Genomic DNA, 20,429 nt, shown 5'->3' with positions numbered 1-20,429 from the left:
GGGCAGTAACCCCCAAATACCCATCTCTGCTCCACCACATGGCCAACATTGTTCTTTCGCTTTGCCATCAAGGATTCGTCAATTTGCACAATCACTCCTGGTCCTCCAATTTGGTAGGGATTATTGGTCAAGTGGTTAGCGCAGACATCCCGAAAGTACTGGAACCACTGAATTATAACTCTCTCTGAAACCTTAAGAGGAGGTACATAAGCTCACAATGGAAATCTTATTTCCCAAACTAACCCTTCACTGACCTTTAGCATGGTTACAGCAGAGTGAATTGGAGTCTTGTGGGCCCACAGCCAGACAAGGCGTACTAGAGTAGCCAAGGATAAACGGCTGTTGGTCCAGTAGGAGCCCTCCCGTTCTGACATAGTAATAGCCTTATGGGTCGGACATCTCCAACGCTTCTGGTCAGAATCACCCCGTTTCACCAATGTCATGTTACCATTGCAAACCCTACACTGAAAAGGCACTCTACGTAGGCAGAGATGGTCCTTCAAGAAGATCCTTGCAGCCTCCTCATCCCTAGTATCCCTGATGATATCCTCAAAACTTGCCATAGTCTCAATAGATAAATGACGAACACTTATTTCACACGTGAAGGAAGTTTTACATGAATTGGCACAATGTAAAGAACGATCGGGTAAGTCATGCCATATATAAAAACTTGGTTGTAGTCATGTCATAATATGGCGATACTGCATCTTACAACATCTTACAAAATAGCAAACCTGAGGCTAGCTAACAACATTTCTAGACGGGACCCGGACAAGTCAGTAGTGCCCCGAAGAGGTCTTGGGTTAAGCCCAATAGTTGGAAAAGTATAGCCTCTGCCCTTAGCATGCTATAGGATGACCGTAATATATTGTGTTTAAGCGTCATTGTTTCATTTGTTTCCATCTGACCTCCTGAAATCAAGCATGATCGAAGTGAAATAATCTGTATTTTTGTTTCTCTTTTGGACTCCCTTATTACCGTTACTGGGAAGGGAATTCCCTGCAGTTTTATTTGATTTATTTGACTTAGGGACCCTGGATGCACTCTCTAATTTGACTTAACTTTGTATTCATGTGATATGTGATCGACCATTAGAGTTGGCCAATCTGGTTAGCCCTTGAATATATGTACAGGGTTGATCAGGAATTTTGGTCAAAAAATGGTCCAACCTTAGGACACCTGTGAACTAAAGGGCCATGATCTACCTTGTCCAAGACTCGTACAAAAAATGTTGTTCGTATGTCGAGCAGAAATTGGAGATGGTTTTACTTAACCGGTTTTCTTCCCGATTGCTCGCTTCAATTCTTTTGCACGTGCGAGCTGTCAAACTTCTGGAAATTCTACTCGACGTTGAAACAACTGATTTTGTCGGAGCCTACTCATGACTCGCTAGTCCCTCAATAAACTGCTCTAAATGCTCAAATCGGTTGGTTACCCGTGTGAATCTCGTCTGAAAGATGACCTTTCAGCCTTCTTTGAGAAAGATTGTCAGAGATCCCAAAAAATATTGCCATGTAACTGCGTTTTACACCCGACCTCAGATGGCCAAACCCTGATGGACTCGAACATTCTCCAAATAGCTACGAAAATTTATCACTATGATCATAAAAATAAATTCTAAGAGTTTCAATTCTTCTCTATACTTGATCTTAAAGTGTCTCCAAAAAAGAGCTGGAGGCTGATTTTTTTTACTCATAACCATTTTTGCCACCCATCAGACAATAATAAGCTAAAAATCATAATGAATGGCCTCTTTTCAGGTGGAATGCGGATACTTTGGGCCATTTGCCGTAATGCATGATACCGTGGTCGAATATCGCATCGTCATCACCTTGTTTGACCCGTTTTCCCACTGGACCTTGGCCGATTCCATCCAGACTGCGAATCCTTCGGATGTGTTGGCCGAATTTGCAGAGTTCCTCTTGAAGCATTTCTGCCTGTTCGGCTTCACTCCCTGTTCCATCATCAACCATTCCAATCAAGACTTCGATCTGCAGCTCTTGCTCAATCAATTGCAGATCAAGATTGACACGTGCGGTTGGTCCGATTTGGGTTTGCCCGCCGATTTCATCACACACGACACGGAATCCCAGACCTCGTTGGAACTGTGGGAGGAGCTGAGCCAATTCACGCAAGACTTTCAAGCCAATTGGCACCTTCTGCTCCAATCCTGGCTTTTTCGAAAGCGGATCGCTCCGGTCGATAGTGACGAGATATCGCCCTTCTCCATTGTGTTCCAACATGATCCGATCAACTTGGATGTGAAAGCCAAGCAAGAGGCCGTGTTGACTGAGAACCGTCGACGCATGATTAAGAACCCCAATTTGCGATGCCGTCATTGTGAGGAGGTGTTCACCTCCCGGATCAGCTTTCAGATTCACCAGAAACACCACCTGGACGCGGCCCGAGAACGGGGAAAGGCTCAGGGCGAGAAAGGTCCAGAGAAGCCGCTCAAATATCCGCAGAAACTGGCCAAAAGAGACTCCGGTTCTGAAGGGGAAGATCACGATGAAGAAGAGGACGAGGATTTTGATGCCTCGAAGCGCACTTTCCGTTGCCGCAGACGGAAAGGGTTCCACACCCGACGTATTGACCCATCGGCTCGGATCGCACAACTAAGTAAGACGGCCCTTGTCACCCGATCGGCCACAAGAAGTATCCAATCTGACTCGTCTGAGGTCAATCAAGTGGCCGAGAACACGATGAGAGCTGTGAAAGCTTTACTGGCGGCCACCAAAACCGAGCGAAAGAAACGAGGCAAGTACACCAAGTTTGACTTGGAGATGAGGGACGAGATTGCCCAATATGCCTTGGATCACGGGGTGGAGAGTGCTTGTCAGGAGTATTCGGCCCGTTTCGAGTTCGCCATTCACGCCTCCAGTGTGAGAAACTACATTAAAGCCCTTGAGACTTTTACGCCCGAGCTGCGCGAACAAATCGGTCGATTCGTGTATCAGTACGGTTTTGATCGATGTCTCAACGAATACAATCAATCGCGGCCCGAATTGAACCTGAATCGATCACTCATGCGTCAATTTAAACGGGTATTTCTTCGGAAATACCCGAATCTCGAGTTGGATATCGATGACGACGACGACGATGAGGAAGACGAGGACGACGAGGAACACGACGATCAAACTGCGAGGATAAGCCGTCCCAAGAGACTCTTGACCGGGGAACTGCGGGACGAGATCGGTCAATATGCATTTCAGCATGACACTGTCCGTGCCGTGGAATACTTCTCCGCCAAGCTCCAATTTCCACTTCGAGAAGCTACAGTCAGAAAACTCAAGAAGGCTTGGGTGTCCAAGACCAGTCAAACTCAATACGTAATAGACAATGCGGCCATGAATCAAGCTCAAGTCTCCACCAGTCAACACTATCACCATCAAGACCAACAACAACAGCAGCAGCAGCAGCAGCAGCAGCAACAGCAACAGCAACAACAACAGCAACATCAACAGCAACAACAACAGCACGTGATAGCTGTCCAAATGCCCGCCAATGTCATTCAAGCCACCCAAGTCGTGGGCTCAGACGGGACAACCCAATACGTTCAGTACCCGTTGGTGGTGGCGACCACGAATCCCGCCGACTTTTCCAATCCAGCCATGTCTCAAATGCAAGTGTTACAGACCAGTCAAAGCTCCAACGTCTACGGGGGAATACAGTCTCAATCTCAATCCACGCATCTGGCCAAGACCACCGCGGTCGTCCTCAGCGAGCAAAGTCAATTGTCTTACATTGCCGATCCCAATTCCATCCCATTACAACTGACCACCACAAGTGCCACGGTGTCGAATGGCAAAGCGATGCCCTCGAATTATGACGTATCGGGAATATCCGCCAATCCCGCCCAAGTGGTCCTGGACCCATCCGTTCAGGTTGTTCAAGACGAAAATGTGGAGGCAAAGAAACCGCTAAAGCGAAAATATCGGAAGCGTGCTAAGATCCAAACGCGCTCCAGCACTGTGAAAAAAAATAGCGTCCCCGATAGCACGGGCAAGCGAGGTCAGTACACTTCTTACGACCCTCAAGTCCGTGCATCCATTGGGAAATATGCCGTGGAACACGGCAATCAAAAAACGATCGAGTATTTCCATCGCAAGCACGGCTTGGATTTGCCCGAATCCACGGTGCGGGGTCTTCGAGACCGGTATTTGTTACAGAGTCAAAAGGGCGAAGCGGCCGAATTGAACTTTGGACCTCGGGGTCGTCCCATGAGACTCGGGAAATATGATGAAATCGTTCGCAAGTGCATTCACGACCTCATTGCCTCGGGTGAGAAGATGTCCACGTTCTTGGCCATTGCCACGGCCAAGCAAGTGCTGCAGCAAAATGATCCCTCAATGCTCATCGAGAATGGGGGAAAAGTGAACTTAAATCCGGTGTGGGCCAAATCATTTCTTAAACGGATTGGTGTGAGCATACGTAAAAAGAAGACTGTTTAGGGCGATCTTTTTTATTACTTCTATTTAAAAATTACCAGAATACACACTCCATTCAAGTTGTAACAATGTGTCAAAATGTAGCCGATAGTCGACGCTCAAGATGTGTTTATCACAATTACCAATTTTGAGTGCCTGATCATGTTGCCAAGTTCAAATTAATATTTGGCAGAGAGATGTCATTGAAGACGTCTGTCCAGCAGCTAGCCACTAACAGAGCAACAGAGCTGACTAGCTATGTATGCGTCCTTCAATGACGAATTTGTGACAAGGTCATACGTATGATCTAGTTTTCTAATGAGCTTTTAAAGCAAAGATTGACAACACACGAATTGAAAAGATTGGCTTGTTTGGCGATAAATAGGACCGTTCGTAAGCGAGATTATGTTCTGTGGGTTGGGTGTGGCATGATCAATAAATATGTAACGTCCTAATATTCATGAGCTGAATCTTAAGTGGTTTGGTGATAGCTTTCCGTCGACGGTTGCTTCATGGACTCGAGATTGCAACTGTTGTCGGCAGCGGCACCACCGTTGCACGTGGCTGGTGGGGGAAGTGGCGGGACAACCACCGGATGGGGTGGAGTCAACCCGGTCGTTGGGGGAGGTGTGGTTAAATCACATTGAGGAGGTGGATGAGATTCTGACAACAGCTTTCCATTGGTAGTATACAGGAGGGGCGGGTATGCTTCATGAAGCATATGTGGCATGGTCATCCGGGTCTCCATACCCCTTTGGGGTGGGTTCGGTGGCACAACATCTACAGTCAGCTACAAGGGGACAAACCAAAAATCTCGTAATGTGACCGTTGGTCGGAATGAGCTCGTTCTGTGTCAGCGGTCATCTTTACCAAAGTGGGTGTGCCTGGAATAGGTGGACTGGACATGCTGGATATGCTTCCATTGGGCGTCGAGGGTGGGTGAGACACATTCGGTATGCCATTGGGCAGCATTGCATTTGGAATCCCGTTATAGTACGAGGCAGGACTTATGGGTGGAGAGGGATAAGGCCAATAGATAAACTGGGGTGGGTAGGCATACGGGTTTGCCCTATGATGGGCATGGTGGGACGAAGGCGGTGGGGGAGGAGGAGGATGCGAGGTCAGAGGACTAGGGTTCATCGGGTTCAGGGCGACCATACCACCGTTAAAGTGATAAGTTGAGCCGGGTGATACTGAATGGGGCATACTAACCCCTACAGACACCCCGGGCAAGTGATTGTTGGTAGCCCCGTTGGTACCATGGTGTTGACCGGCAGAGCCATTCAGTGATGGTGGTGCGTTGGGAAATATCGAGGAAAGGCTTCCTAAAAGATCATGAAGGCAAGAAATTCATCGTTAAGGGGTCCAACAGCATGAAATAATTATCCAGAATCAAACTCTGGGAAGGGGAAGACTCATTTCAAAAATCTTGGACAAACAGTGTTTAGTTTGAAGTTACGGGGTTGTGGATTTCTTTTCAACAGACAATCTGTTATCATGAAGTTTCTTATTTTTTATTTGTTTAAGTTTGCAAGATAAAAAATGAAAAAGTGCAAGAAAGATTGATGTCCCAACATTCGAAACCATTGTGACCACTTTCGTTAGTAATGTGTGCCCGTTCACGTCTCCAACCACAAATGCACGTTGCACAATACACGAGCCTTTCTCCATTCAAATCATTATTACAAGACTTATTCATCATACCTTATCCCAAATGGTAGAAGTAGGAGGAGGGGATTCTACATACTTTGAGGATGCAAGTTACAAAAGCCGAGTAGTAGTAGTAGTAGTTCGAGTAGTAATCTAGTAGGATAAGCAAGCCGAATTCCAAACCAGACACACCCCAGTGGGTGGACAATCACATACACATTGTTGTTGTTGTTGTTGTTGTTGTCTCGGCTGCTGCTCTTGTCGTTGCTGCTGTCGTTGACGACGCTGTCTTTGCCGGCGTTTTTTGAAGAAGTGTCAATACCCACCCACCAATCATAATCAATCCACCTCACGAAGGTCAGCAGTAATAGTGAGAGAAGGATAATAACAGCAACAAGAACAGCAACACGTTCCTCATGAACCGGATAACCTTGTTAGACACGCCGCATCGGCGGAAGAGACTCGCCAGTTCACCATTCATTGTCACCACCAACCACCAAGAGGCCTCGTTATCATTTGGGCTCAGAACAAAGACGTTCACAAACTTTGAAAGCCATTCGATGAAAAGAGAAGATGAAAATCCGCCCTGATTCGCCCCCGCAGACCACTTTTACCACCGATCCGGATTATGGACCAAGGATATACAGGTGTTCCTATGTCACAGATGTCACATGCCAGGTACGCCCCCAATTAACAACTATGCCTTGGATTGTGAGAAGCCAGGTGTGCCATGATAACTATTAAAACGCTGGAACCTCCCTTTCAACAACATAACCACATCCAAGGGTGAAAAGGAACACGAGTAGGAAGGTTGCATTAGGTAAGTCGTTCGGTGGTACTGGTGTGTGTATATATGTATTTTAAATCAACGATTTATAGAGCAACACAAATGGTAAGCTACAACCATCGGGTTAGTAGGATTGTTCATGTGAGGACGATGCTTTGGAATGTGAAAAGGGAGAAAGGTTTCACAACACAGTTCTTAAATTGTGGAGGTTTGAGCCAGAATTTGGGGTCAGATTGGAGAAATGTACATTTTGCTTGGGAAGACTTTACCAGGATCCCTGGTCACTGTTTAAAAGAACAACCTGAAAAGCAACAACCCTCAAACATAACCGAACTTAAGCCCGAAGCCTCGAACCTCTGTACATGAGCTGATTGTACTGTACGCAAATGGTGGCGGCAGTCGAGGAGCCAAGAACCTCCAATTGTCATCCTTGCCACCAAAGGTCAAAATTAGACGATTAAAGTAGTAACCAAGGACCCCGGTTCCATCTCATGAAGAAACACATGGAAAACATATTTGTATGCAAGGGAAAGGAAAATAGTCAGAGAAAGAGAGAGAGAGAGAGAGAGAGAGAGAGAGAGTTTGCCATTGGGTTCGAAGTTGGTCCCTGAATTCCAGGCTAGGCCATGAAAAAGTGGTTAGTAGTTGATAAAAAAAAATTGTACACAACAAATCTGGATTGGACTCGGACAAGGCACATCCTGAAATGTAGGGCCAAGTCTAATGATAAATGGAGATTCTAAAAGGCAAGACGATTTCTAAAGAAAAAAAGCAAAGAAAGGCGAAAGAGTCTAATTGGACCCTTTGGGGTTATAAGTTGTTGGGTTGGCGGAGATTGTGGCATGGGGGGAGTAAGTCGAGGGTCGTTTGGCATTTGGCCCCCCAAGAGCAGCAGCCCCTAAGCCTTGCGCAAAGGCCTGTTCTAAGCCCCGTTTCCCTCCTAACATGGCGTGTCCGACATTTCCAGTTGCTTGCGGCAAAAAGGCGGCATATTGTGCTGCATTGAATTGGGGTGGAACTGGTTGACGTTGAGCTGCCATGATGGCCGCAGCTTGCTGCTGTTGCTGCAGCAATAGACGTTGCTGCTGCTGCTGCTGCTGTTGGGCTGCGAGCATGGGATTTTGTAATAGACCCCCGGCCGAGGGATAGCCTCCAAATGAGCCAACAGGGGTGGACAAAAGACCCTGCTGGGAAGGCATCATGTTGGGGAACCTGAGAAGACTTGGATGGAACATCAGTCCTCCAAAGTTGGGATGTGGCAGAAGGCCTTGAGCTAAACCCTGTTGTCCGGCCATTTGGGACAAATGGCTTTGGTAAGCTAGATGAAAATTACTTGGCGCAGAAGACACAGGAATCGAGGGGATCCCACCGGGGGTGGATGTGGGAATGGTTAGATGTCTCAAGCTATTATGATTTGGTTGATATTGTGCAAATTGTGAGGTGCCTTGCCCGAGACTCCCAGCTAAATTAGGTGAGTTCAAAAGAAGAGAATTAGAGGCAACTGAATTTGCCTGGGCTGGTGATGCCTGTCCCAATTGCTCAAAACCCGCCATGGAAGCCACAGAGACTGGAACCACTGAGGCGCTCCCTGCGCCCCCAGCGGCCACAGAAGACATTGACAACATACCAGGTGGAAGCATCCCCGCGGTGGTCGAGATGTAGGGATTTTTTGAGGGTGTAATCTGACTGGAGGACGTAACTCCTGGGAGGCTGTTGCCCGTGAGCACATAATTCATGTCCTCGCCTGAGCATTGGAAGACTTCAATATAGCGTTGCTTCTTGCCGAACGTCATATTGCGGTGGTGTCTATGGGTGGCAGCTTGGAAGGCGGCATGTTCAGTAGTCATCTCGATGAAGGCCTCGCCAGAGGGTTGTCCCTAGGGAAGAAAGACGAGAGTAGGGACATGGAACCCACCAGAACCAAGCTGCATACTGTACGTTCAGTGGTATGTAATACCTCTTCTTTCCTTCACAAAGCCAATGAACAAGACGAAAGCCACACACCTCCCAAAACCTGTCGCCTTACCTGAGCGTTGTACACCATGTGGATCCCTTGATTGACAATGTTTTTGCCGTGTTCTCCGAGGAACTCCAAGATGTTTTCCACCCCAGCCTCATAGGGAAGACCTCTGAGACGGATGCAATCCTTTCGCGTTCCGGCCGTAACCATTTGTTGCGGCAGGACTGCCGGATTACTCATGGACGGTATAAGTGGCAAGTGAGAAGAAACATTGGTAGCAGCCAGGGCGGCGGCGGCGGCTGCCGCTGCGGCAACTGCTGCATGGTTGTTGTTATTGTTATGATGTCCATGTCTGGGATTCGAGTTCTGCTCCACGGTGCGGTTGAGAATCTGCAACCATAAAATCATTGATTGATTTCTGGCGCCACATTGCATTGCTGGGTTTTCAACCGTCACTTACCTGAGTAACTTCGGCTGTGGTCGATCTGAAAAGCTCAATGTATCTTGATCCAATAATTTCTTTGTGCTTCTGCAAGGCCTTCTCTGCATCTTTCTCTTCAGTGAACAGAACGAAAGCGTCGCCGGTGGCTCGGCCATCGGGTTTCCGAACGAATAGAACGCCATCTTCCTTGTCCAGAACATCACAACCACTCTCTCCACTTTCAAAGAACTCGGTCTGAAAATATAGAGCCGACAAGGATGGCATTGAGGCAATGTTCACTGACATGTTTTAAAGAGATTGATTGAGTTTCAGGCTCTTACCACTTGTTTGGCGGTGCAATCGTAGGGGAGACCTCGCATGCGGATAATCACTTGACCTCCACGGGATAAAAAGCTTTGAGCCTCTTTATTGTTGCCTATATGAGAGACATTTCTTGGATTAGGAAACTTTCCGACCTGAAGCCCGCCGGGGGCTGAAGTGTAAGTAATGGGCGGGATTGGAAACATGGGTGGGAAGAGGTAAAGGTTGTTCATGGTGGAAAATTTTGTCAACTGGGTTTAAGTCACTCTGGCCAGTTCCACTAACATCAGCCAAGATCAGCGAGGGATCGAACTGATAAGACATCGATTTTTTGAGCACTTTCTTCAGAGATAATGTGACCTCTTATCTCCTTCATTGGAGCTGCTAAGTAACATGGGAAGTGGGAAAACGCACTTTGTCCATTTGGTTTTTTCAGAGCGAATGTTTTAGAACTACATGCTGAATCCAAACTCAGGCTCACAAGTGCAAACTTATAAAGCGACCAACATGACTGTGAAAGCAAACAACATTTTGAAAAGTCGTTTTCACACATGTGTCACACTCGAGCACTTCAGTCAGAACTGCCTTCTGGGTCCAGTTCAAATTCAGCACTGATGAAGACAAGTTTGGTTCAGGATCAGTTTTGGGAAGACTAATAAAAACACATTGTCCGCCGACGTGAAGACCGCAAATTGATTAGCGATCTCTTTGATCGAGTTTCGAAATCGATCTCTCTGATTTCGTCCGCACAACTATGCACGCCAATATAAGATAGATTGGTCTTTAAGAGCAATGATGGCTTGTTTGATCGGGTTTGAATGCCTAAGCATATCACCTATTCATACTATCTGTATTTGTGAGAATTCTCTCGCGCACACTTGTTGCAGTTGGCCTCCATCAAAAAACTTTGATATCAAAGGGAGGGAAATGGACGCGATACAGAAGTCAAACTTGTCATTTTAAGTCAACACACAATTCACCACTCAACGAGAATCCAGAAGAGCAATGGCAAGACATTCTCGAATCTCGACCACTGCCAGGACTACTACTGCACCACGCACAACGACATGCATGTGGAGCAAGACGACAGACTTGCCGATACAATCGCTCCTCGGCGTGAACATGTTTCCCTCCTTGAGTCCGTCTTCCTCGGGTAATGAAACGGCACAGTTCAGCCATAAAATACGAGTGACTACTTGTATATTCTGATAATTGCTCCTTCAAAAGGTTATCGTGTGTTAACAGTGTTTTCATCGGAATAAAAATGCCACTAGCAGGGAGTTTGAACGTAAATCGTATTCTTCACATCTCACCAATAGATGGTGGCACCCTGACAAGAACAAACGAGGGCAAAAATAGAGCATAAGTAGATCTGAAACTGCTTCCACCATGTTACTTTGAACATGGGACGCTATTCATCATTTGATTTCGAGCTGATTAATGCCTTGCAATGATCTGGCGAGGTTTTAAAGCCACAAAATTTGGCCAAAAGTTAGGCCCAAAAAACATTAAGAAAAACACATTTTCGTCATTAGGTAGCATTAGAATGGGCAAAATCAACAGAACCACTAATTGCTGACGCAGAGAATACGGTTTGTAATTTTTTTTTTGCATGTGTTTGAGGTGATTCAGGAAATGCATTGAACGCCGCCATCTAGGGTCTTATGTTCTCCAAAACTCCTCAATCCTCATAGGAGAGAGCTTCTCTGGTGAAAAAGAAGGGAACGTGCAATGTTGCGAGCAAATGTAGTGTTAGTTTATTCGTCTGAGAACTGGATCCCGAGAGACGATTAAAGTCGAAAAACATTGCTCCTCTTATCCATGATCTCTGTCGCTCTGTCTCCTCGCCACTCTTGTGGACAATTTCAAGAAGATCCATGTGGTTTCCCGCTTCAAAAATAGACCTCTAACCTCGCTCTCGTGATCTGCCCTGAGAGCTCAGAAAACACCAATGGGCAAATCTCAAGGATACATTATCCGTCGATCGAGCGAATGCAAACAAACTTCCAATGCGAGGATCTCGTTCAACGACGCGCTCCAATCACTTCCGAGAATCTCCCCAAGTCAGTTGAATACAAATCGTTGTTCCACGATTACTGGTCTGATAAAAGTTCAGGTCAAGCATTTTGACGAGTTCAAACCATGGCTTGGTTGAACAGAAGTCTCATTCCACTGTAATTCGCTCGACCCAAAGTTCGACCGCAGAGGCAAAATTTCAAATCATGCATTGGTTTCCTATCCACAGAATATCGAAGTCCTGGCCTTGGTGGAGCATGCCGTAAACAATCAAGATTCTGTGAAGCAATACCATTTGTCCTATGTACAGTATCATGTGGATCATACCAGACAGGTAAGTAAGTATTTGGATGAATGGCCGAGGCAGGTTGACGGCAAACCGCAATTTTGCTACTTGATTTGCGGCTAACAAAGGGCCAGCCAAACGATCGAAGGGGAGGCCGGACTTTTCTGTCGAAGAGAAGGTATCAAGTACCAGCCAAACCTATCGAGTTTCATTGCTTGGAGAAAAACACGAGGAAAAATTCGATTGGGATTCTATTTTGAGAGACGATCAATTTCAGGCTGTTCAAGATTTGTGCGAAAGAAGAAACTTGAAGACAACATGGCACCAACGAATTACAATTCTCCAACAAACTTCCGGTCATGACTTGATAAAAATTAATTTGATTCTCCTCTTTATGCAAAAACGCTCGTTGATTTTACATGAATTGTGTGTAGAAGCATCATGTCTCAAAAGCAAGAAAAATCAAACTTTAACCCTAGACTACATCTATTGACAACTACTTCCAAGATCACACTTTTAGAGGGCGAAAAATGAATTATGGCCGAGGTCCATATGCGAGCGACCAATTGAAACCTGAAAAAAAACAAGCCTGATCGCTTCAAGTGGGATTTCTAAAATTCGTCGTGTGGTTAGAATTGCGGTCGAACTTGTTGTAAGGTAAGGCAAAATTTTCCGTCCTGTCTCAAGTCAAAGTTGTGCATACTAATGGGAATAGCTTTTCGTTTCATTTAAGAAAATGACAGTGAGCCTTACCGAGACAATCTAATGCTTTTGTGTTTTTTAGAGCAATCGCCTTCAGTTTAGATTTTGGCCAAGGAGTGTTGAACTACAATAAGTGACATTTTTTTGCCAGGAACCGAGCGTTTGTCTCAATTTCAACCGCCAGCAATTTAGCTTCTGGTGTGGTGCAATTTTCAGAGACAATGAGATTGGAATTGAAAAATCTTCGTCTTGGTCAATTATCCTTTTCTACCTCTGGTTNGGGGGGGGGTGATTTATTCCCTTTGGTCGTATGAAAAGAACTAGCTGTGCACCAAGATCAGGTTCATTGTACGTATGTTGTTGGTTTGTATTCTGTTTGGTCTGTCTCACCGCCTGCCACATTGATGAAATCCTCGCCACTAGCCTTGTAGACCTCGATGTACCGGTTGCCAATGTGATGCTTATGCCGTTTGAGCGCCATATCGCGATGAGCCGGACTCTCGAATAATACCAAGGCCTCGCCATTGCGGCGCCCTTGGGAGCTCAGACAAAGGGCCACGCCACCTCTGGAAACCAAGAGAGGAATAGTTCTAAGTAAATTGTGTTGTATTGCATGTTTCGGGGATTCGAGGATACACATATCTAGAGTTGCCCTGCGCATACCATTTCATGTTGGAGAACTTTGAAGCAGTTACAGGGGCTGCAATTTTCTTTGTGTATATTGACGACATTATTTATCTTTTTATTGAAGTTGCATCTGGTCCACCACTGAATTAGAGTTGGAAAATCTGGGAAGCAGGCGAGTATGCGATTAATATGAAGTTGATGCTCATTTATTTATATCAAGATTTTGGCGATGATTAGAATGAAGCAATCAAGCAATCAATTCGTGAAACATGCCTCTAAATTGGCAACTGTTTTAACTATTTGAGTTGCATTTTTGCACGCAACAGTAGGCAAAGGCAAACTTCAACATGCGTCAATTCTAACTTTTTGACAGGGTGCTTTAAATGGAGCGTAACAATGGCACATAACTTATCGCTCATAAGGTGCGACTGAAAAGAAGAGTTGACTTCAAAAGATCTAGCAGGGACCAAGAATATTTGAGAAATGGAGTTTTATCGTGAACACTATATGTTGGCTTGGATCACACAGTCTCGTCTCTTTTGTTAAGCTTAAGCCGGAAACAAACTTCTTTGTGAAATGACCCTTGATTCATAGAGTACAAGTATGTGTTTCCATTAATCCGGACAAATGGTCTTGAGTTGATGAGAGCTTTAAATCAATAATTATGGAATGCAAAACGTGGTGCCATGTTTGTTTCTGCGCCACCATGTACTACAATCATCACGAGTTTCTAAGGATCAACTTTCAAACGGATTCACGTTTGAATTGCGGCACCCTGAAGTCACTAAACGTGTCATCATTCTGATTGATTTAGTACATGAATCAAGACTAAATGTGAAAAAGGGCGAAAAGCGACTTGTCTTCGATTGCATTACGCTGATTATTTTCAACCGAGTATTGAGATAGTGTCTAGACAACCAATTGACAAATTGGGTTCGAAAGAGAGTTGTTGCGAAATTCAATGAGTCTCAAAAAAAGTTGCAAGTCTTTATTGGGCCAAGAACATCCTTCCCAAAGTCAGTTAGGCATGTGCATTACTTTTTCACGGTTTCAATTGAAACTTAGGTAGAGGCAAAGCTACTTGATCCACAAGGCCAAGGTAAGATTAGGGGCAAGCTTCGTCTTTTGCCAACCCTGCTGCTTTATATAAAGGCTTACGTCATTATCATTAAATAGAAATGATTCCTTAGAGGCCTAATATTTTCAACGTATCGTCATCCACTTGTTGATAAACGTGTTCTATCGCAATGTTTGAGTATCAATGTCATATTTCACTTGAGTTTTGGCACCTTGTGACACGTCAATAATTGATGAGTCTCGACGTAAAGAACACATGCTTTCAGCGTGTTGGGAAAATTTCCCCCAAAATGTGCAATTTGCATGCAATCTTTATGCTCATCCCATTTAGCCCAGGAGAGATTTACCTCGGGCATTATTGCAATTAAGAGTACGAAACGTGACCATAATCAATCGGAAATGATCCCTTTTTGTCATACCTGGCCAAATTGAGACCAACAAAGAATCGAGCAATGTCTTGGTCAGAAGCTTGCCAAGGTAAACCTCGGGCACGGACGCAACATTCCCCGTCCACTGCATCTGTGCGAGATCGGATTCCTTGTTCCAATTTCAAGAGGACCCTCTCTGGTTCATGGAAATGGACATCTGAAACAATTTCAAGAATTACACTTTGATGCCTTGAATCGAGAGTGAATGATAGTGAATGGGAGTGAGACGGGGAGGACTTACCATCACAGATAAGTTTTTGCACTATGGCCACCATGTTATTCACATCCTTCAGAGCCAAACTGGGCGAGGAATCTGATTCCAGGCCTAAATCTGAAAAATTGCAAAATAAGGGGAAATTATGTCAAGAAAAATCATTTCTAGTGCTAAATGTTCATTTTTCAAGTTTTCCCTTAAAGAAGAAAATTGCTCGAACTGTCTTACGTTCGGTAAGCAATATGTTAGACTCGCATACGCTCCCAATGAGAACATGACACTATGAAGGTGCAAAATCCAATGAATCAAAAAAATTAGAGATACAGGCACAAATGAGAAAAAAGGAAGATCTGTCGTAGTGCTTAGCGCGATCTCCTTACGCGACAACGACACGTGGTTCCATTATCCTTTTCAACATTTTTTTAAGGAAGCTCCAAGTCACTTAATTCAAGTCAGAGAATTAATCTGATCATTGATATGGCTTATTGGGAAAATATGGTTTTTCTCCCTATCCAATAACCCCTTTTTTAACTTCCCGTTGTTAAGACCCTCAAAAATTTCACATGCGTCCAAAGGGAGAGGTAGTAAAGAAGATCCTTCTTTTTTTAAGCACAAAATGGAATTTTCAATAGGAGATTCCATAAAATCACTGCCAACGTGTAGGATTTTTGGGGGGATCGGTGAGAGGTTGGACTCCTTTGTAGCACTTACATTTGAGCATGTCGTCAACGTTGGTCACTGAGCTGTCCGGGTATTTGGCGATGAACTCTTTTCGGAGATCATGGAAGTGGTGGTAATACTCCTGCAAGGAAATTTCCTTCCGATAGGCCTCGGGGAAAAGAGCTTGTCGAATGTGGAACTGCCCATCCGTGACCAATGTGAAAGAGCCGCCCAGAGACTCTTGAGCCACCTTGTGGAACTCCTCCAGGACTTGAGAAAGGTTCGAGGCCGTCTGAATCGACTCCTCGGAGATCTGGTAATCGTTCCGACACTCTTCAGACAAGACATTTTCGTTCAGATCTGCGTTGTGTGGCCTCACAGGGTAAAAGTATTGGTCAACCACCTGAAACCATTAGGGTGAACATGAGTTGGGTTTTTGGTTCGTGCAATATTTGATGAATGCGGCCTTCTTCGTACTCCTAAATGCAAATCTCATGCCAATGAGGCATCTGATCGAGTTGTGAGGCATCTCTGTCATTAAGGGTCCATTGAGAGACTCAATTGGATGGTAAGCAAGAATCTTCATTGGTCAATTGTCATTCTGCATGCACCCAACTTTCTCTTGTTTGGGAACCTGGTTATTAGATGATGATGAGAAAAACGGGATGGCCATCATGCATTTTTTTTAACTGAGACAAATTACTAACCTCCTCCTCCTCCTCCTCCCTCTATTGCTAATAGCTTGGCCACCAAATTAAGAAGGAGAAGAAAATAGCCTCCTGCCTTCACACTCGCTTCCCATGTACACATACACATTCTGATGTCGAGATTGCAAACCAACATTAGCAGTTAAAATTGTTCTCAAGGTTCCCAAAATGAGCCCGAGCCTCATTCATTGAAAAGAAATAGCCATGGTATTTCCTGCATGTTCATATGAAACTCCAACCGACAGGGTGGTGCTCCACAGGGAGGAATGTTCCGTCCTCGTCTCAGGGTGAATCCCAGACCTCAAAGAAGCCTGTTGAAACACGAGGAAATCTGGATGCATCGCACAAAATGTATGTAGTATACGTGCAGCATACGTGATGGTGTGTGCGTGTGTGTGAGTGTGTGAGTCTGGGTACTTCTCCTGTGGCTCCACTAGTAATATTAGTATCTGTAGGAGCAGATGAACCAGTAGTAGTGAGTGGTACAGTTGTCAGTAGTGGTATGGACTATGGAGCGCTGGCTGACTAGTGAGGCACCTGGATACCTCAGTCGGCGAGATTTCGCAGACACCGTGGCGTCGTGGCCTCTTGGAAATCTCTTCTTCACGCCAAACTTGGCATCCCAGCATTCTCTCACACAGATTCTTTTTGATCAACCTGCTCGCTTAGAAAATGGCTATCTGGGCACATTCACTCCACGGCCATCCGAAACGACGAGAACCCGTTTCAATGTTGACCTATGCGTTCTCGTTGGCTTTGCTTTGCTTTGCCATAGAAGAAGCTATGAAAAATTACACGATTGTCCTCGGAACTGGTTTACAATGTGCATTGTGCAGGTAATAAATAGCGTTCTTGATGGAAGAAAATGGCCATCGTCGAACCCGTCTGTTCGGGACTTAATCGTTCGAGTTCGAGTGAAACTTGGCGATTTCCCCCTCTTTTCAAATCCACTCAATATGTTGTCTATCCATGTCTAAGGCAGAGAAAAGCAAAACAACTGACTGACGTCAATGGCAAGGGTAACTGTTCTTACGTATATGGACACGTAGAAGAGCCTCTTCAACGTGGTCTTCCTTGATCTAGTACATTTCAGGCATTGCCGAGACCCCTTTAAATCTGTTCAAGGGCGCATAACATTTCCGAAGTGGATAAGTCATGAAAGATGATTGAGCAAAATACGCTCCAGATCCATACCATTCTCGTTTTGCATTTCTCCTCGAGGTTATTTTTGCACTTTAGGTCAATTGTCCTTCGTAATCATAGATTACGAATGGGGCTTAAAGCCATTTCCAAATGCAAGTGAGTAAAAGCGAATCAGGCCAAGACTTTCAAACTCAATCGAGGTGACTCTCACTGGAACCCTACTTATTGAGCGGAAATGCCAGACTTCAAATAAAAACTTGTTTTGTACAAAGTTGTAATTAATTCACTTTTAATGGATCAAAATATTTGAAGAGTCGCAGGTCAGGCGTTGTTATGTTTGTGAGGTCTTAGTGCCTTCTCAGCCTTGCCATTTTTGCGGGTAACCACAGAAGATCTATTACTCGTATGATTATCTGAATTCTACCTTCTGTACAGTACAATAGAGGAAAGCAATGGAAAGGGGGAACTAAAAGTAACACAAACGAGTGAACACAAAGTGCTCGTGTGTCACGGATGGAGTCATCATAATTGAGAGTGAAGGTTTTTTCAAGATTTATCCTCATTGTGATTGACATTTTGGTGACGATTCACGACATTTGATCATGCGACAACTTGCAATGTGTCCTTTACGAACACTATTTGTTTTGTTAAAGAAAATAAGTGACATTCCATCAGAGAATTCAAATACTCTACAGTCGTGCATATGTATTGTCATAAAATCATCCAATGCTTGTACTAGCTTCATGAAATATTCGATTCACATCACAGACAGTGATGAGCTACACTTGAGCCACATTTCCAGCCTACAATTGCGCTCTATGTCATCTTATATCAATTTGTCCGATTCTGCAAGTTCAGTGTGACTTTGGCACGTCCCTGGGGCGTTAACGGAGTAGGCCTTTTAAGTAAAAATGACAGGAGATGCCTCTCATTCGCTTTAACCTTTAACACGTTATCAGCATGGCTGCTGACTGTCCATCCTGAACTATCGACCCGGTTTCAACTTCAAATCTCAATCCCAATGGAATGAGTTTGCAAATTCATTGGAATTGGCTCTGGCCAGCCAGGGATTTCAACGAGTTTCAAGTCGAACTTCACCGGTGCTTTGCTATGGTATTACATCGGTTCGGAGCTATTCCCTGAAGGGACCCCAGGCTTACTTTATTCTGTTCCACGTCTATGATGTGGTAGTAGATGGACACCAGGTCTTCTTCATCATTGCCTAAGCCTGCAGCATTGAGACCGGCAGACACGGTGTAGAATATCACTAGGTACTTGGATTGATTATTATTATTGTTGTTATGATAATTGGGACACGTTTCCTCGGTGGAGTTGGGTACAGTGACGAGATTCATTTCACTGGACGAGCATGGAACCGTTTCTGGCAAGCCATTACTAGACGAATGGGCGTGTTTGGAAGAGGCGGGCAATGTTGGCGCAGGTGGGGCCTCTTCGTCACATTTAGGCTCTTCCGATCCCATCTTTGATTTGTGTTCACTCGATCTATCTAACCCGGGCTAGGTAAGACTGGCACTCGATTGGAAACGGGAATTGTGCACCACTGAACCAGGACTGTGAACAACAAATTCAGGTCATTCCTGGGATTGTTCCACGGCACAAATGGTTCTCAACTATCACTGGTTTGGTGAATGTCAAACACAGTGGGACTTTTCTTGGGGTACGACAGCTTTCAGAACTGTAGTTATGCTATGTAAAGTCCATAATCATGTGCTCGGCCACCTCTACCGATCAAGTCAGGCAGCCTGCAAGTGAGGTCCACCTATTCAGCCCCACAGTTGCCGAATAGCAGGTGGAAAGAGAGTGCGAGAGCCCCTGCAGACGAACGGACCCACTAATAGCATTGCCAAGACCTGAGCACTTGCTACTTCGTACCTTCCAGCCAAGGGACAGAGGGGACTGACTCGTGAGGCTCTTTTCGTGAAGTCATTGGGGCTCCACAAGGTGCAGCCAGTGGAGCTTGTAAGACGACGAGGACGACGAGATACAGCTACTGCTTCTACTCCTGCCACTGCCACTTAGGGGTATCAAAGTATCTGGGAGGTACAGTAAATCTACAGGTAGTTTTTTTGTGCTGAGGTGCTCTCACTCACTCTGTGTCTGCGTGTGTGTGCGTCTATCTCTCTCTCTCTCTGTCTGTCCGTCCGGGGGCCAGATACATTGCGAACGCGACATGGCGTGTGTGTCGTGGAAGATGATGGCAAGGGCCCCTCAGGTGCCTGCTTGGGACCTGGTTCGGGTGCTTGTTGAAGTGCCTCTCCAGGTAGGGAGCGAACGCATTGTTGCCCAGGCCTCACTAATACGTACCAACGATGCCTTCTTTCCTCTTCCTCAGTCATGAGGAGTCGTCAGGTTTGCCGACTTTGCAGTGGGGTGGTACGTCAGTACTTACTGTACGTAGAGATGAGAAGAAATCAATCGTCTTCTTCTCGGATAACGAGTTCAAGTCAGTTCAAGCAACGTGGTTAGCCAAGGTTCATACGAAAAGAAGATTGCTTTAGGGTTACAATGGTTGTAGGTTAAAATGATAATCTATTTAAAAAAGGTTGGTTAATACATGGCAACTGCCATTTGTCCCGGGTCCTCAGTTGCCCCATATTCGTTTGACACTTGTCACACCCCATTTTTGATCAACCAACCGGCTTCGTTCATTTGACAAATGTGTTGTGCGAAAAAAACATGTCACAATCCTGATCTATTGAGTTTAGTAGTACTCAAAAAATCCGTGACACCATCGATGAATTGTAGCAATGGTGAAGAATCGCCAAGCTAAACCACGAGCTTGGACTTATCCCTAACTCAAACCAATGGATGGAGGCACCGAAGAATTTTCTCTCAGCAGAGCTGGATGTCGTCTTACCATCCGTCCATCTATCTATCTATCCATCCATCCATCCATCTACCTATCGAACCAGCAAGTACATAAACGAGCCGTTCTGGTACCTGCCACGTTGATATACGTAGTGTTGCTTAGGCGGGAGAGTC

The 20,429-nt window shown here is 45.2% G+C and overlaps 3 protein-coding genes across 6 annotated transcripts; 2 read left to right on the top strand and 1 right to left on the bottom strand.

Annotated features, from left to right (window-relative positions):
* Nucleotides 1-1,316: 1,316 nt before the first annotated feature.
* On the top strand, nucleotides 1,317-4,517 carry LOC131885274 (uncharacterized). 2 transcript variants are annotated; one of them, XM_059233286.1, is made up of 2 exons: nucleotides 1,317-1,426; nucleotides 1,761-4,517. In XM_059233286.1, the coding sequence occupies exons 1-2, from the start codon at nucleotides 1,415-1,417 to the stop codon at nucleotides 4,449-4,451; spliced, it is 2,703 nt and encodes a 900-aa protein (XP_059089269.1). In that variant the 5' UTR covers nucleotides 1,317-1,414; the 3' UTR covers nucleotides 4,452-4,517. The 2 variants fall into 2 exon arrangements, with proteins under 2 accessions (XP_059089269.1, XP_059089268.1); XM_059233285.1 differs by lacking the exon at nucleotides 1,317-1,426 and adding an exon at nucleotides 1,443-1,514.
* Nucleotides 4,518-4,874: 357 nt separating this feature from the next.
* On the bottom strand, nucleotides 4,875-19,416 carry LOC131885273 (epithelial splicing regulatory protein 1-like). Of its 2 annotated transcripts, XM_059233284.1 has the most exons (11): nucleotides 18,587-19,400; nucleotides 15,628-15,979; nucleotides 14,944-15,033; nucleotides 14,694-14,859; nucleotides 12,961-13,136; nucleotides 9,587-9,681; nucleotides 9,285-9,500; nucleotides 8,891-9,214; nucleotides 8,492-8,741; nucleotides 5,298-5,752; nucleotides 4,875-5,217 (listed from the first exon to the last, which is right to left on the bottom strand). In XM_059233284.1, exons 1-11 carry the CDS (start codon nucleotides 18,905-18,907, stop codon nucleotides 4,900-4,902), a joined length of 2,763 nt encoding a protein of 920 aa, XP_059089267.1. In that variant the 5' UTR covers nucleotides 18,908-19,400; the 3' UTR covers nucleotides 4,875-4,899. The 2 variants fall into 2 exon arrangements, with proteins under 2 accessions (XP_059089267.1, XP_059089266.1); XM_059233283.1 differs by lacking the exons at nucleotides 4,875-5,217; nucleotides 5,298-5,752 and having other exon boundaries at nucleotides 6,914-8,741; nucleotides 18,587-19,416.
* LOC131885279 (uncharacterized) lies at nucleotides 6,420-12,539 on the top strand. Of its 2 annotated transcripts, none has more exons than XM_059233296.1 (3): nucleotides 6,420-6,755; nucleotides 11,812-11,916; nucleotides 12,146-12,539. In XM_059233296.1, the coding sequence occupies exons 1-3, from the start codon at nucleotides 6,651-6,653 to the stop codon at nucleotides 12,359-12,361; spliced, it is 426 nt and encodes a 141-aa protein (XP_059089279.1). In that variant the 5' UTR covers nucleotides 6,420-6,650; the 3' UTR covers nucleotides 12,362-12,539. The 2 variants fall into 2 exon arrangements, 1 of the variants encoding a protein (XP_059089279.1); XR_009373816.1 differs by lacking the exon at nucleotides 6,420-6,755 and adding an exon at nucleotides 9,809-11,740 and having other exon boundaries at nucleotides 12,146-12,346.
* Nucleotides 19,417-20,429: the final 1,013 nt, after the last annotated feature.

Source organism: Tigriopus californicus, chromosome 8 (genome assembly GCF_007210705.1).
Source record: "Tigriopus californicus strain San Diego chromosome 8, Tcal_SD_v2.1, whole genome shotgun sequence".
Classification (NCBI taxonomy): domain Eukaryota; kingdom Metazoa; phylum Arthropoda; class Copepoda; order Harpacticoida; family Harpacticidae; genus Tigriopus; species Tigriopus californicus.
This window is presented reverse-complemented; position numbering and strand designations above follow the sequence as displayed.

Bases quoted from the DNA above. Each gene is read 5' to 3' on its own strand.
- LOC131885274 (XM_059233285.1), top strand. From the start codon at position 1,458: ATGACCTTTCAGCCTTCTTTGAGAAAGATTGTCAGAGATCCCAAAAAA. The intron at 1,515-1,760 runs GTAACTGCGTTT...GCCTCTTTTCAG, and splicing joins ATCCCAAAAAATATTGCCAT to GTGGAATGCGGATACTTTGG.
- LOC131885273 (XM_059233283.1), bottom strand. From the start codon at position 18,907: ATGGGATCGGAAGAGCCTAAATGTGACGAAGAGGCCCCACCTGCGCCA. The intron at 14,860-14,943 runs GTAAGTCCTCCC...AAATTGTTTCAG, and splicing joins GCAAAAACTTATCTGTGATG to ATGTCCATTTCCATGAACCA. The intron at 9,501-9,586 runs GTAAGAGCCTGA...CTATATTTTCAG, and splicing joins ATTGCACCGCCAAACAAGTG to ACCGAGTTCTTTGAAAGTGG.
- LOC131885279 (XM_059233296.1), top strand. From the start codon at position 6,651: ATGAAAATCCGCCCTGATTCGCCCCCGCAGACCACTTTTACCACCGAT. The intron at 6,756-11,811 runs GTACGCCCCCAA...TCCTATCCACAG, and splicing joins TCACAGATGTCACATGCCAG to AATATCGAAGTCCTGGCCTT. The intron at 11,917-12,145 runs GTAAGTAAGTAT...GATCAATTTCAG, and splicing joins ATGTGGATCATACCAGACAG to GCTGTTCAAGATTTGTGCGA.